The following is a 15,121-nucleotide window of genomic DNA, read 5'->3' as shown; positions in this document are numbered from 1 at the left end:
GCATCTTGTCTGCATGAGTCTTCCCCGGTACACAGAGTTCTAAAATTATTCAAAAACCTGCATCTGTCATATCTTACTAAATCAATAGCCTGTAAGTTCACAGCCACCACATTGTTTTGGGGCTTGATTTTTTTCAAGAGTCCTCTTACGTCCAGATAAACTAACATGGATTTCCCTTGGATTGTGTCCCCTCTTTTCCATTGCTTTGCATGCCAGGAAGACTAGGTGCTTATTTCCAGAAACACACAGTTTGACAGGTTTTTGATCTGTTCCTAACCTGCAGTTTTTACTTGCTGGCTATTGAAGACATCTCCTTTTTTCACAGCTGTGCCTTTCTTCTTGAGACAGAATGCAAACAATGCACAGCCTAGAGGGAATGTCTATTCCTTTTATTCTGTCCTTGTCACAAAGGGACTTGGAAACAAGAATCAATCAAGAAAACAACCTAGCCATGCATGTCTATCTCCATGCTCTTGTTTCCTTCTTTCAGCTACCTTGTGGATGGGCAGCGCTGGCTGGTCATGGAGTACATGGACGGAGGCACTCTGAGCGATGTCATCAGCGAGACCCACCTGTCTGAAGACGAGATGGCAGCCATCAGTCGGGAGGTCAGCAATCCCACCTGTGCTGCCCAGGGCGTGGGCAGGATTGTCTGGGAAACAGGGCTCCGACCTGGAGTGATTTCATGTGCCAAGCTTTGTTTCTGTGTTGCTGGTATGCTATGGGCAAGTAAAAGCCTCTCAAGTGAAATGCCTGCCAGTGCCCCTGCACTCACAGTACTCAGTTCTTGTACTCATATCTCCTACTGTTGTATTCTCGCTCTGTCTCTTGTATTTGTATTTGCTGTTCTCCACCTTGCTTCCCTAAACTTTCATCTCGAGCCTGTCTGCACTGCATTCCTTGCCTGTAGAAGCAAATGTGCTTGTGGCAGCATTTGAAATGATCAGCAAAGAAAAAAGAGAGACTCATTTCTCTCAGTCCTCAACTGAAAAGGACACTAGTGCAGCCAAAATGCTCTTTGCTTCAGGAAGGTGACTGTTGTGATACTTCCAAGTCTGTGCTGAGGCCAGCAACAAAACCTTTGTCATGCAGCCTCCCACCCCAAAGTGATCCACTTCACACCAAAGGGAGGGACTTTTTCTTTCTTGGCAAAACCCCTCACTTGTCCTCTGCATGGAGAAAGCACATCCACAGCAGCAGCAGCCATGCTGGCTGGTTTGCAGGGGACAGTCTACAACAACAGCAGCTGCTGTTGCTCTTTCAAAAGCTGACATGCCTTTCCTTAGAAAGGTCCTGCTCTGCAAGTGGTGGAGCAGCAAGCTCTTCCTCGCAATGGCACTCTGTTCTGCCATTACTCACCATTCCCCTGCAGAGGGAATCTTTTAGAGCTGTTTCCTTTCTTGTATAATGAAATCACATCATTAATTTTTGCCCTCCTGTTTCTGTTTTCTCTCTCAGTGCCTGCAAGGCCTGGATTTTCTTCACTCGAACCACGTGATCCACCGAGATGTGAAGAGCAGCAACATCCTTCTCAGAACCGACGGCTCTGTCAAGCTGGGTCAGTGTATTCTTGGTCAGGTGCAGCATTCCAGGGACATGGGCTGTGGGGCTGCTTTGAGTGACTGCCAGCTTCCCAAAATTGGTGTTGGTGGCAGTGCAGGGAACCCTGCCACAAACTGTGGGCACAGTTGCAACATGCACAGAAGTATGACAAGGAACAAGGAGTCAAGAGTGGCGTTGCTCTGTGTGTGTCCCTTCCAGAGGGAGGGAGCTGCAAATCTAAAGCTTCAGAAAAATAAAAGGCTGGAGGTAGTCTAAAAAATGAGGCTTTTTTTTTGAAGTGGCCAATTCCATATTTCCTTGTCTAAAGCCCTGAGGAAACAGAGCGTGGACAGTTCTCCAGGAGACTCAACAGCACATTCTTAGACTGAGAGTGGGGAATTCTTTGGCTTGATTTCCTAACTTGAGCTGGCTTTCATGGTATGTTTTTTTCTCCACAGCTGACTCTGGCCTCTTTGCTCAGCTCACCCCTGAGCAGAGTCGACGGAGCTCAGTGGCCGGCACTTCTGGGTGGATGGCGCCTGAAGTGGTGACAGGTCAACCATGTGGCCCCAAAGTGGACATATGGTCTCTTGGAATCGTGGGCATCGAAATGGTGGAACGAGAAGTTCCTTACTGGAATGAAACTCCTGTTTCGGTAAGGTGCAAATACTCACTGATCCCGCTTGTCTTTCTCACCTGTCCCATGGTCAGTGTGCCATTGGACAAAATCCCATTGCCATCTGCTGGCACCACTTCCACCAAGGTCCCCTTCTGAAAATGTCCCTGCAGCACATCAGCATCTGCTGTCGATTTGGTTGCATCAGAAGGGAAGTGGCAGTTCAGAAACCTAACCAGTTCAGAAACCTGCCATTTTGGCCTCCAGCCATGCCTGACACTTTTCACTTGCTTTTTGAACAATGTTGGAGCTCTGTCTCTGAAGAAAAGGAATTTTTCTGTGGAATGGTTGGATGTGTGATAAATATCCTTCAAAATAGAGATTGAATCTTCCTAGTTTCAATTTTAGAGAAAAAGAGAAAAGAAAAAAAGAAAATGGTAAAGGAAAAGGAAGAGAAAAGGGAAAAGAAAAAAAGAAAAAGTAAGAGAAAAATGGAAAGGAAGAGGAAAAGGAAGAGAAAATAAGAAAAAAAGGAAAAGGGAAAAAAAGAAAGAAAAAAAGAAAAAGAATAAAAAGAAAAAGGAGGAAAAACCACCAAAGCAATGCCCAAGCAAGTTCTGCTTGCTTTTCCCTTCATTTACCACAGCACATCAATTTTCCTCCAAACTGTAGCATCTTTTCCCAATCCTGTGGGTCTTCAAAACTTTCAGGCTTTCAAATCATCCATACATTGTTCAGTCTTGCGTGTGGGTGGCCTGGATAAGTTTAGGATGTGTTTTTCTCCGACTGCAGTTAGAATTGTACACTAAACTCTTGGCTGTTTCTGGGTACTTTAACAAGTTGATGAGCTTGCAGCCGGGTGCCCGGGGCTGGGATCCAACGTGGGCGGTTGATGCCGGTGCTGTGTTCCTTTACCACAGGAGCAGGGCCACCCCTGGCTTGCACAATTCTAAGGAGAGTGAGGACTCCAGCTCCCCACCATGTCCAGTGGCTGAGCACAGCTGCAGAGAGACAGGATAAAACCCTCTTTGTGACCTTTGGGGGTGTGGGAAAAGCGAAGGAATTTTTCCTCTGGGTTGAAGAAGAAAGTAACAAAGTCTCTTTGGTCACCATCTATTTCAGTGCCACCAGCACAGAGCTGTCACTATTGTGGTGGGCATTTTCATGGAGACTCCCAGGCCTCCTTCCATTGTTATTTCAGTCTATTTTAGATGGATTCTGCATCTGCATTTTTTTCAAGAGGAGAAAAAAAAAACAAAAAACTTGATGATTTTTGTTTCATGGAAGCTGTGCTAAAGGGACCAACAAGCACTGCAAAGATTCCTTTCATGTAATAATCCTTGGAAATAGTATGGATAGAATAAACTCCCCCTTCCAAATAGCCTGTCAGGCTGGTGCAAATCCTCAGAGAAGCAAAACATGCTTTTGCTGATGTAGTTCCCACTAACTAGGTCAGTCAATGAAATCAGCTGCCAAGGCAAGATGTGCTGAATGTTGGAAAAGCTGTGGCTGCATCGGGGTTTGGGTTTTTGGTTGGTAAAGGAAAGTCATCTCTGGGTCTCTCCAGGGCAGTTTCTGCAGAGTGGAGCTTAAACAATGGGATCTGAGAGAGCACTTACAGATGGGAAAGAAGCAGCTGGAGCCTTATGTTTCCTTTTTCCCCAGCCTCAACTCCTGATAGACATACGAGGGACACCAAAGCTGCAGCAGCCCAACCGATTCTCGCCTTGCCTGCGTGACTTCCTGAGCTGCTGCCTGCTGAGAAACGAGGCACAGCGCTGGTCAGCCAAGGAGCTCCTGCAGGTAAAATGCAAAGGGGCTGCAGGTGAAAGAGTGTCTGAGGGATGGGCTCCTCCTCCACTGAGGTCCAAGGCATCAGATGAGCCCCCGTTCCTCCTCACCTCCACTCTTGGTGCTGTTCAAATGAAAACAGTGAAGAATCCTAGACTGGGCTGGCAGGGCCCTGTGAAGGTCATCTGGTCCAAGTGTCCTGCAATGAGCAGGGACATCTTCAAAGAGATCAGGTTGCTCAGAGCCCTTTCCCACCTGACCTGGAATACCTGCAGGCATGGGGCACCTACAAGCTCTTGGGACAATCTGTGCTGGTGTTGCACCATGCTCTGAGTAAACAAGTTCTTCCTTAGACCTACTCTTGATCCCCATTTTGTTTAAAAATATTTGCCCACATTCTATTGTTAAATGGCCATGTTAAAAAAGATGTCCCCCATTTTCTTCAAAGCCACTCTGAAGTCTTGGAAAGTGGCAATAAAGTCTCCCTGGGGCCTGTTCTTCACAAAGCTGAATAACTCCACCTCTCTCCGCATTTCCTGAGAGGACAGGTGCTCTGTTTTCTGGCTGTTTCTGGAACCCAAGGAAGCCAGTCCTGGCAGAGCAGTCTGGAGAGATTTGGCTGTGGGCAGGAGGGGCTGTGGGGGGCTCTGAGGGGCCCTGGTTTCTGCCCCCCACCCCACCCTTAGAGGTTTCTGGCACGCAGACAGGGGCAGCTGAGAGGGACTTGTCCCAGCCCCATCTGCTGCCTGGCACGCTCAGGCAGAGGGGAACTGGCCCAGGCTTACTGCCAGGCTGTGTGGCAGAGAGGGAACTGCAGCAGCCAGCGCCACTCGGCTGGCCCTGCTGGGAAGGAAGGTGCCATCCAGCACAGGAGGGGCAGGGCATGGAAAGGTAGACACTGCTCTGTCTCCCTGTGGAAATTAGCACGGTGCCTGTCTCTCAAAGACAGGGACCTATGTGGCTCATTGGAGTTTCCTGAAAGGAAGAAACCCCAGGGACAGAAAGCACCATTTCTAGAGCACTGGCAGGGCAAAAATCCCAGCTAGATGGAGAAACCAGAATAAAGGGATAAGTGGGATTCTGGGCCAGGTTTGCCTGTGATGGCAAGGTCCTGCACATAAAAGATGGAGGTGCAGATGGTCCCATTGGTCCTCTTTCTGCATCTTTCTAGGAGCCAGAGGAATCCTCTGAAATACTGAGCTTGGAAAGTCACGGTTCATTGGTTTTTGTTGTTTTTTTTTCTTTGGGCAGCATCCGTTTGTAACACTTGCTGAGCCTGCGTCCTGCCTGGTGCCACTGATTGTTTCAGTGAAGAAGAGGAAGGAGACAAGAATGTGATATTCACATCAGGACCATTACCACTGACTTAGAGTAGGATTGTAGGTTAGAGTTAGGGTTAGGGTTAGGGTTAGGGTTAGGGTTAGGGTTAGGGTTAGGGTTAGGGTTATGATTAGGGTTATGATTAGGGTTAGGTTTAGGGTTACGATTAGAGTTAGGGTTAGGGTTAGGGTTAGGGTTAGGGTTAGGGTTAGGGTTAGGGTTATGATTATGATTAAGGTTAGGGTTAGGTTTAGGGTTAAGGTTATGATTAGGGTTAGGGTTAGGGTTAGGGTTAGGGTTAGGGTTAGCGTTATGATTAGGGTTAGGGTTAGGGTTAGGGTTAGGGTTAGGGTTAGGGTTAGGTTTAGGGTTACGATTAGAGTTAGGGTTAGGGTTAGGGTTAGGGTTAGGGTTAGGGTTATGATTATGATTAGGGTTAGGTTTAGGGTTAGGGTTAGGGTTATGATTAGGGTTAGGTTTAGGGTTAGGATTAGAGTTAGGGTTAGGGTTAGGGTTAGGGTTATGATTAGGGTAATGATTAGGGTTAGGGTTAGGGTTATGATTAGGGTTAGGTTTAGGGTTAGGATTAGAGTTAGGGTTAGGGTTAGGTTTATGATTAGGGTTATTATTAGGGTTATGATTAGGGTTATGATTAGGGTTATGATTAGGGTTAGGGTTAGGGTTATGATTAGGGTTAGGTTTAGGGTTACGATTAGGGTTAGGGTTAGGGTTAGGGTTAGGGTTAGGGGTTAGGGTTAGGGTTAGGGTTAGGGTTAGGGTTAGGTTAGGGTTAGGGTTAGGGTTAGGGTTAGGGTTAGGGGTTAGGGTTAGGGTTAGGGTTAGGGTTAGGGTTAGGGTTTAGGGTTAGGGTTAGGGTTAGGGTTAGGGTTAGAGTTAGGGTTAGGGTTAGGGTTATGATTAGGGTTAGGGTTAGGGTTATGATTAGGGTTAGGTTTAGGGTTACGATTAGAGTTAGGATTAGGGTTAGGGTAAAGTTAGGGTAGGATTTTCTAATCGGACTTGGAACAATAGGATTGGAAATGAATAAAGTTTCTGAAACCACACTTCTCCTTGAAGATTCCCTTCTTTCTCACTCTGTGAATAACCTCGTGATTTTCTTATGAATTGTCAGTTGTTTCCAAAAGGTGGAAAGTGACACTTATGGAGTCTTTGGCACAGTGTGGAAGTGGGGAAAGCTCTTCTTCATTCATCTTCTCCAGACCACGCTGCCTTTGGAATACGGCCCACTGGTCTGTTTTTGCCCAGCTGTGGTACTTCTAGTTGAGGCAGAAAAGGCAATGGCATTAGCAGGAAAAACCAAAGGGGGAGTGGGGAAGCCAAACCATCCTGTGCTGATGCAGGCCTTCAGCTGTGACTCCAGAGCATTTGGGCGCTTGCCACTTGGATTTGTATCCCTAAGTGCAATGTCTCTGGCTGGAGGAGAGCCTTGCTCAGCTGAGAAAGCAGCAAGATCAGAGAGGGTGCTCTGAAAGGTCTCCTGCGGTGCAGAGCTGTCAGCGACTGTGAGGTGAGAGCGGGCCCGGCCTTGCCGGGGCTGGAGCCGCAGCAGAGCCCCGGCAGAGCCCGGAGCAGCCTGAGCCTCGGCAGAGGCAGGCTGCCAGGAGGCCCTTGTAGCTGCAGGAGGCAGCAGCCCGGCCCTGCGTGCCTCTTCCTGGTGTCATGAATGAGGTGCCATATGTCAAGTTCAATAAACTGCAAGATTTAAACTTTAGCAGCAATTTTAATTGAGGTATAAAAAAATATAAAATAATAATAAAATCAAATATAATGAAGTAGTTACAAATAGAAATTTGGCAGTGGTTCTGATAAAGCATAAGCAAAACCAACCGGGGGACGGGGGAGGACCTCTCACCCTGCCGCACGTACAAAAGGCAAAAGAATCCAAGCACAACTTTTATACTGTATGCTAATACATATTCATCAATAGTTCCTGTAAATCTCCTCCCAGTTTTGATTCTTGAAGTCTACGTCACCATATTACACAGCGCATGTTCCCGTTGTTGCTGGGGGTCTTCTGGACTCTTCAGGGGTCTTCTTGGATGAAGGCCGATGGTCTTCCTGGCTGTCCTCTGAATAACCTGGCAGGTTGCGCATGCACATGGAGCTTGGTGTTATATAAGTAAGCATTATGTTCCTGTTTTGGGTTCTCTATCTGGAGTTATATCAACTGCTTTGTCTTCAAGGCTGTTCTTGCCTAAGAAGAAGTTGCCTGGACTTTTATTTGTCTCAATGTCGATTCCACTCTTGGAAGTTTTCCCAACTTTGTCCTTCCCAAGGCCGTTTGTGCTAAAATATCTCAATACTCCATCCTGGATCTTATGAACATCTGCGAACATCTGTTTTGTGATGCTAATTACATATTGCTTTCCTTTATTACTTTTTAACAAATATTTTCCAAAATATCAATATAGTTACAATTATTAGCACAAATCATCTTCATTTATCACATCTCCATCTGGCTGTGTTTGAAGGTAGAGGGTCAAAGCAAACTCCCTTGGTTCCTCCCTGAGCCCTGCCCAAGAGGAGGATGAAACCAGATGTGCCCGCACTAGAAGTTATGGTAGCTTGTTTATTCAACAGTATAAAATCTGGGCCCTCTCACAGCAAAGTTGGCAGCCTGGCCTGAGGGTGGGCGAACCACATAGGAATTCCCCGTTACTGGGAGTGCTTCTCCAATCCTTTGGTGTGACAGGGCATCCCCAGCTGACGTGTGTGTCAGGACAATGGTCAAGTATTAGGGTAACTGGTGATGTGTCTTTCTTCATCCCTACAGGCAATCTTTTGTAGCAATAATCGGGTGCATTGCTTAGCTTATCCTTCTGTACTTCTTTGCTGCTTTGCCCTACAGGAAATGACACTTCTTCCTTAAGTTGGTGTGGGTGTCTTTGGTGCTGACCCTGCCAGCAAGCCATTCCCTTCAGAATTGGACTCGGTGAATCCCTTCCAACACAGAACACTCTGTGATTCTGTGATCACTTCTACAAAGTTTGCTCAGAATGACTTTCAACTAAAATACTTGAAATTATTTGCTGAAATTAGAGTTGGTAAACAATGGAGGGAGAGAACAGCTTCATGTGGTTTTTTGGGGCGTTGCCTCAATTTTGTGGGTTCCTCCCTCCATTTTGGGATATCGCACCTCCGTTTTGGGGGTCTCCACCCAGCGACTTTGGCTTCCACTCCTTCCACTTTGGGGCCCCCCTTGAATTTTGTGCACCCCATCCCCATGTTCCACACATGCCCAGCGTCCCCAGTGTGCACTGAATGGCCAGCAAGGGACTGGGGAATGCTGGGACCCACAGTGATGTCAGCCATCCCTCCTGGTTACACACAGGACTCCTCGGCCCTTTTTGGGCTGCCCTGGAGTGCCAAGGCCACGGTGAGGAAATGTCTTTGCTGCCATGCTGTGCAGGATCTTGCTTGGCTCATTATGGCCTCATGTCCCCTGTGAAAAGAAGTGATACAGCACCAGCACCAATCTGTTTTCTCTCTAACTGGAAACAGCTATTCTGAAACAGTCTACAACAGCATTTCAGTTTACATAACACATTATGTTTCTTACTCCATCATGTCACACGATTAATTTGGGTGAACTAAGTTTTTTCCTAACCTATTTCTGTGTTTGAAAAAAAAAGACCTTGATATTAAGGACATATGAGTTTCCCTCATAGCATCAGGTATTACTCCTTTCCTATTAATGAAGTCTTTGAAGATATCCAGTTCATGCCACAAAACATCTTGATCTTTCTTGTTGCTGTCAGGGATTAATGAATATATAAATCCAGCAAAGTTATTACACTTATTGCACAGTGCCTTTAAAGTACATTAACTGATGGCAACAGTTCTAATTGTTAATATTTATTGTACCTTGATTACGTAAGTCATTACAAGGTAAAGAGTTCCTCTGGCATTTTATTAACTGAAACTGCTTGCAAGTTAAGCATGCATACACTCACTGGTCTCATATGGTCTCAGGCTCTGCAGATTTCCAAATTACATCGCTCACATTAGTTCTTGCTGGATGACCAGGGCACTGTAGTATGGAGCCAACACACTTCCATACTCTTCCAAGGCATTTAAAGCAGAAAATATTGCACCTATCCTTTCAGATGCTATCTGCTAAGCCTCACAGTTGGCCAGTTGTCATAATTTTTAAACTAATCTCCCACTTCTCGTCTAATCTAGATAACACTTTATCTTTTGTTCTCATCTTAGATGCATGCTTCACACACTAGCTTTCTTTCTGGATCAGAAATTCACCCATTCCTTATCTTCTCCCTGCTCATTGTGAACAATTTTTGGTTTGGTTGAATTCATTTTTTTCCTGCTATCTTTTCCTTCTGGGCATCAGCTGTAGTTAACTTTTTTTTGCATTTGTACCAGTCCCAAGAAAACCTGGTGCAATGGTTTCTGACTTTCCCTGATAACAAAGCAAAAAATGTGAATTTCAGATGGCAAAACCCCCACATTTAAAAGACAAACTATGCTGTGCAGCAGAAAGTACAATTCCACTTGAAGCATCCCTGGTGGGAGGGGTATGTGGTGCCTAGAAAGTTGTGAAGAGAACAAGGAAGGAGGGCAAGGAGTGAGAGTTCTGTACTGCTGTGAGTAGCAAAATAGATTTGATATTTCTCAAAATAAATATTTAAAAGTTTGTATGTTTTCTGTTTAAGACTGGGGGTTTTAACTGTCAAGCCGTTGGGTATATTTCTCTTCTTATGTAAGTTAAATAAATCTTTCGTTTTTCAATATAATTTATATTGCACAATATAAATTTTTCCATAATGCCCTGATTTCTAAATTCAAATAAGCATATACAAGACAGTCAATGCCAACGTTAATAACAATGCTGTAGCACTACTAGCTGCACTTAATCTCCAACATTGATAGACCCAAAATCAGACATCTCTGAAAGATGAGCAAGAGACACCTGATTTCCAGAGATGCTGGACTTTCCGGAGTTTTCACCAAATCAACAGCACACCTAAGTTCTTCTGATCTCTGAAAGTCAAGTCTACCTCAAATCAGATGTTGAACAATAGAAAAAGAAAAGCACTGTAAACCTCTCCAAATTTACCTAGAAGTGGTTTTGCAGTAGAAAACAGCTGAAGTCACTGCATAAAAAGATGCCAAATGACCAAAATCAACTGACCAAAAAAATGGAAGAACTTCCTTCTAGATAACATTCAGCCCTAGCATTTTCAATTAATCTCTTTCAAAACCCACTAACAAAACAGTAAGTTAATTTGCAAACAGAAGTTTTAATTTAGTAACATTCCTTTGAGCAAGGTAGCCAGGGTGTGCAATGCAGAACTTTCTCAGCATCCAGAGCCCAACTGTCCAGAATACCATCTCTTTCAATGTCCTAAATACTACATCCAGCCCTTTTCACACACTTGCTAAAAAGTTCCCTGTTGCTCCAAGAGGTTCTCGGTTAATAGACATGTCAGGGTTATCCGAGTGACACTGTCACCCAGCACAGATGGGTTCTCTTGGGGATATTGGCAGAGTGAGGATAGCACTAAACCATAGGTACAATTCAAACTTTGTTTTCTTAACAGGATGTTATGATTGATACAGAAGAGAATTTATTATTAGAATGGCACAGGATTTCTACAAGCAGAGTCAACATAGTACAATCTGTAACTAGCACGGTAGGGAATTTATAATACAATTTAACTTATAATTTCTCATCACCTGAATCTCTGCAGCTCAGGTCAGATCCCAATCCATGGTTTTTGTATCAGTATTACAATGACAATCTCGAGGGGCTGGGGAGCCAGAACTTGCAGGGGCTGCCTGGGAAGTCAGAGCAGGGCCTGGCAGCCAGGACCACCCAGCCATGGCAGCCAGATCAGCCCAGGGTATCAGACACTTCCCTGGGACAACAAAGGGCAGGCTGGGACACGGGACCAGGGTGGAGCTGGCTTGGCCACCAGGCACTCACATAACGTGACTCTGCACACGTATACCAAGCTACTAAGATGCAGGTATGCTCAGATCTGAATCTGTGCCTAGCCTATATAAAGCATGCCCAGGTAATATAAGGGCTAAATAGAAGTAATTTCCTATGTAAACCTACTTTTTCTTTTTTTTTTCTTTTCTTTTTTTTTTTAGGGAAATGAAATTAAAAATATAATTTATTTTCTATAATGCAGCTTACAAACCACATATTTTTTGATGTTGCTGTAAGATAGATGGGAGAGTTAGCTATTCTAATTGCTGCCACTGCTTAGGTATTCAGACTGAAGATTTTTATGTACACTATGATCAAAAGCAATGCCTGATGGTGTCAAAGGAGAGATTATACCGTGTTTCAGTTGGCTTCAGATAAAGACCATCTTTGTTTACTGACCTTCACTGTAAAAAGATTTTAAGTAACAGACATATAATGTGAGTTCAAATTAATGTTATAGAAAACATCACTGTGTACAGCAAACTGCATCTGCTGCCAACAGAGTAATGGTTTAGCTAGGAAATTGCTAGTTAAATTCTCATCAAAATCTTGTGTCTGAAGTCAGTGTATTACCCTCTTCACATTAGTTTGTTTAGATCCACTTCTCATCACAGATCTATGATTTAAAGCTCCATCTAGAAATATAAGTCTTGTGCAGCCTTTGCTGTGGAATTCTTAGCAAGTAGAGCTGTTTGAAAACTCTTACAACAGTATATTCAAAAGAATTTTTTTTCAATCTAGGATTAAAAATACTTTAGAGAGAATATTAATGTTTAGATAGAATATTAATGCCTCTTTTGAGAAGCTTCCTAATAATTTTTCACCTTTATAAATGCTCAACCACCTTGTAAAACTGTTCTGAAAAGTGTACTTTTTTGTGATGATGATGATTAATAGAAATGAGAACAGATTTGCCCCTTTTTCCAAAAATATCCTAAACTGCTCTCCTACGCAAACAGGTTCCTATTCCTGGATCTTACATAAGGATCCACATTTTGGATACAGAAAGTTAGAAGTTCATTTCCTCATTTCTTGTATATACATGTAAACAAAGATATTGAATAGTCCCACTATTTTTTTGCCAAAGTATGTTATTTGAAGCTGTATTTCTGTTAACAAAATACCACTTTGGTCAAAAAAAGTGGGGGCACATGTCAAGATAAATGGTCTTTTTGTAGACTGTGACTAGGAAGTAACCTCAAAACCTTTTGCTGCAAGCTACTGATGACTGCGATAGGTAAATCTGTTCTGTGCTCCAGAAAATTTTTGCAACATAGGTTTTGTTTTCATCAAAATATTTCAGTGAAACAGTATTCTAGTAGGAAATTACATTCTGGATAAATTAATCTCCCTAGGGAGCACATCAGTTCCCGTTTCAGCAAAGACACAAGCACATGAATGACGGGGATGAAATCCTTCTGCCTTCAGTCTACTCCTAAGCTCACAAGACATGGGATCCCTGCAGTTTTCATGCTGCCTTGATAACATGTTGTAGACACAGAAAGATCTGCTAGCACAGGATCATTCAACTCTCCCTCCTGTCCTCTGTCATTTGCTCACCCTGGAAACTAGAGTTTCTCGGTTTAGGAGTGAGGAGTAGTGGAGAAAGCTGTGGGAAGACCTGGGGCATATCTGACCCTGTTGGGAATCACGCTCTTCCCAGCCTTCGTCCTGGAGTCGTTGCTGAACTCTCTGGATGCCTTGAGGGCACTGAAGGGTTGCGGCTCAGTTCAGTTCAGCAGTGATGTGGGAAATGGATTTGTAGAGACAAAGACCAAGTTCTGCACTGTGGCAAGTGAGCACCTGAGAGAGGTTGTTTTACAAGGACAGAACTGATCAAAAGGCTTTTTCCTTGATGTCTCAAAAATCTATAAGAACTGAAGTAAGGGAAGTGGGAAAGACAGAGAAGTAAGGAATGATGTGTCAGTAGATGATAGGAGAGGTTCCGGAAATGGGGCAGAGGCAATCACCCGCATCAGCAGTCAAAGGTCTGGGGAACTATCAATGGATCAGTGTATCCAGGAGTGTGCAGTAGAGCAAGAAATGCCCATTTTCACTGCAGTTAATTTATTAAACAAATATCTCTCAACAGAATTTGACATCAGTCTTACTTCCCTAAATGTGTATAAATACATAACTTACTTCATGGCAACATTAATGATCACAGCAGCCAACAGCTGTCTGCTTACAAATTTAGTATAATGCTTAAACCCCTACATACTGGAATTCCTTTTTTTTTTTTTTTTCCAAATAATCAAGGAACTGAAAAGAGAAATAAATCTTGTGCTCTTTCATTAACTTGGTCTTGAAGAATTGGCTCACCAGTGATCCTTGCATCATATTTCAACAGCTACGAAGTCTTACAGCACTTAAAATCTTTAAAAAATCCCAAACAAACAAAAACCAGAAAGACTAATTATTTTGCAGCCAAACCTGACACAATCTAACACGGTACAGAATTGATAATACTGTTTCACTAACTTCCTTTGCAGTTCTTTTTCTGGTAGAACTGGCACCTTTTGTGGAACATAAGAGTGTTTACAAGAGAGAAAATGTTCTGCAAACTGAAAAGAAGTCAGCAGAAGTGCCTCTAGGGAGGGTAAAATAAGAATACCTAATTGTATTTAAACATGCAGATGTATTTTTGCATAAAACTGTGCTGCTTCTTAATTCTTCTTATAAAAAATACATGGGTATTTGGACATATGTTAATACAAGGAAATCATTCTTATTCCAGGGGTTATTTGTTTTGAGTCAACATTAGCCAGAAGGTATTTCTGAGGCCAATCATGAAAACGGAATTTTTAAATCCTTACAGATTGTTATTTTTAATATGAAAAACCACAGCTAGTGATTTTTATTAAGAGAATACGTATAAAGAATAAAACCTCCATGTCTAAGAGCCTGGGTAAGCACAATGCTTTGCTTATTCATATGCTGAGTGCAGACTGCAACTCAGTATTTAGCAGGGCTGCAGGAGGCAGTGCATGCCTGACCACACTCTCCTCTTTTTTCACCCTTCTAATAGCATTGGACAGTCAAAAAAGCAGTGAAGAAGAAAGGCATGTATTAAGGAATTTGTTATGCAGGATGCACTCAGGCTTGACGCCAGTCTCAGCCATGTAGATGAGACTTAACCCAACAGTTAGTTATCTCTGTGCCCTGCTGTATTTACAGGATTGCAAACTGAGAGCAGAATTGAACCTGAGGAATAATTTTTCAGAATCATGGAGCTTTTTGTCTATAGGAAGGCAAGATGATGCTGTTAAGAGGCAAAAACTGTTAAGAGATCTGGGTTCATAATTAAAGATTTCTGATGTGACTCTTTCAAATTAGTTATGAGCTCTCATTTTTTACTCTTGATACCAAGGATGATAAGAGGAATGCTCATCTTATTCAGCTGAAGTGTTTAATTTTCCATAATAACTGTGATGTGCTTTGCGGTGGCAGTACTGAATGTCACAGGAACAGCTATGAGGACCTAGCATTATGTACTTTGATTGAAGATACACAGTCAGATAGCTGAACTGAAAACTGAAAAAAAATTTAAAAATAACCTTAGAACAGATCAATTGTTCCGCTCCAGTGTGATCTCTCAGTGCAGAATTATGCTGAAGTTAGTCTTGTAAAAGCTTTGGTAGAGGTGGCTTAAGAGCTGTTTTTCAGTCAGCTGCATCAGACAGTGAGTGCTTATCTTCTATTTATTTAATTGCTCACTTCAGTTCACAACTGAGGATGTTTGTTCAAACGGAGGAGTAGTTTGTTCTTCTTCCAAGTACTCTCCTTCTGACTGAAATGAACATGGCTAATGCCTTTATTAATGTTCAGCTCTTTATTAAAAAGATCAGCTGGGCAGGGGGCTCGACGCAGAGCTCGCC

At 43.3% G+C, this 15,121-nt stretch overlaps 1 protein-coding gene across 1 annotated transcript; it reads left to right on the top strand.

Annotated features, from left to right (window-relative positions):
* The first annotated feature begins 577 nt into the window (after window positions 1–577).
* Window positions 578–2,429, top strand: LOC128821679 (serine/threonine-protein kinase PAK 3-like). Its single transcript, XM_054002873.1, has 3 exons — window positions 578–608; window positions 1,459–1,558; window positions 2,001–2,429. Exons 1-3 carry the CDS (start codon window positions 588–590, stop codon window positions 2,315–2,317), a joined length of 438 nt encoding a protein of 145 aa, XP_053858848.1. The 5' UTR covers window positions 578–587; the 3' UTR covers window positions 2,318–2,429.
* Window positions 2,430–15,121: the final 12,692 nt, after the last annotated feature.

The sequence above is a fragment of the Vidua macroura genome, chromosome Z (genome assembly GCF_024509145.1).
Source record: "Vidua macroura isolate BioBank_ID:100142 chromosome Z, ASM2450914v1, whole genome shotgun sequence".
Taxonomy (NCBI): Eukaryota; Metazoa; Chordata; class Aves; order Passeriformes; family Viduidae; genus Vidua; species Vidua macroura.
This window is presented reverse-complemented; position numbering and strand designations above follow the sequence as displayed.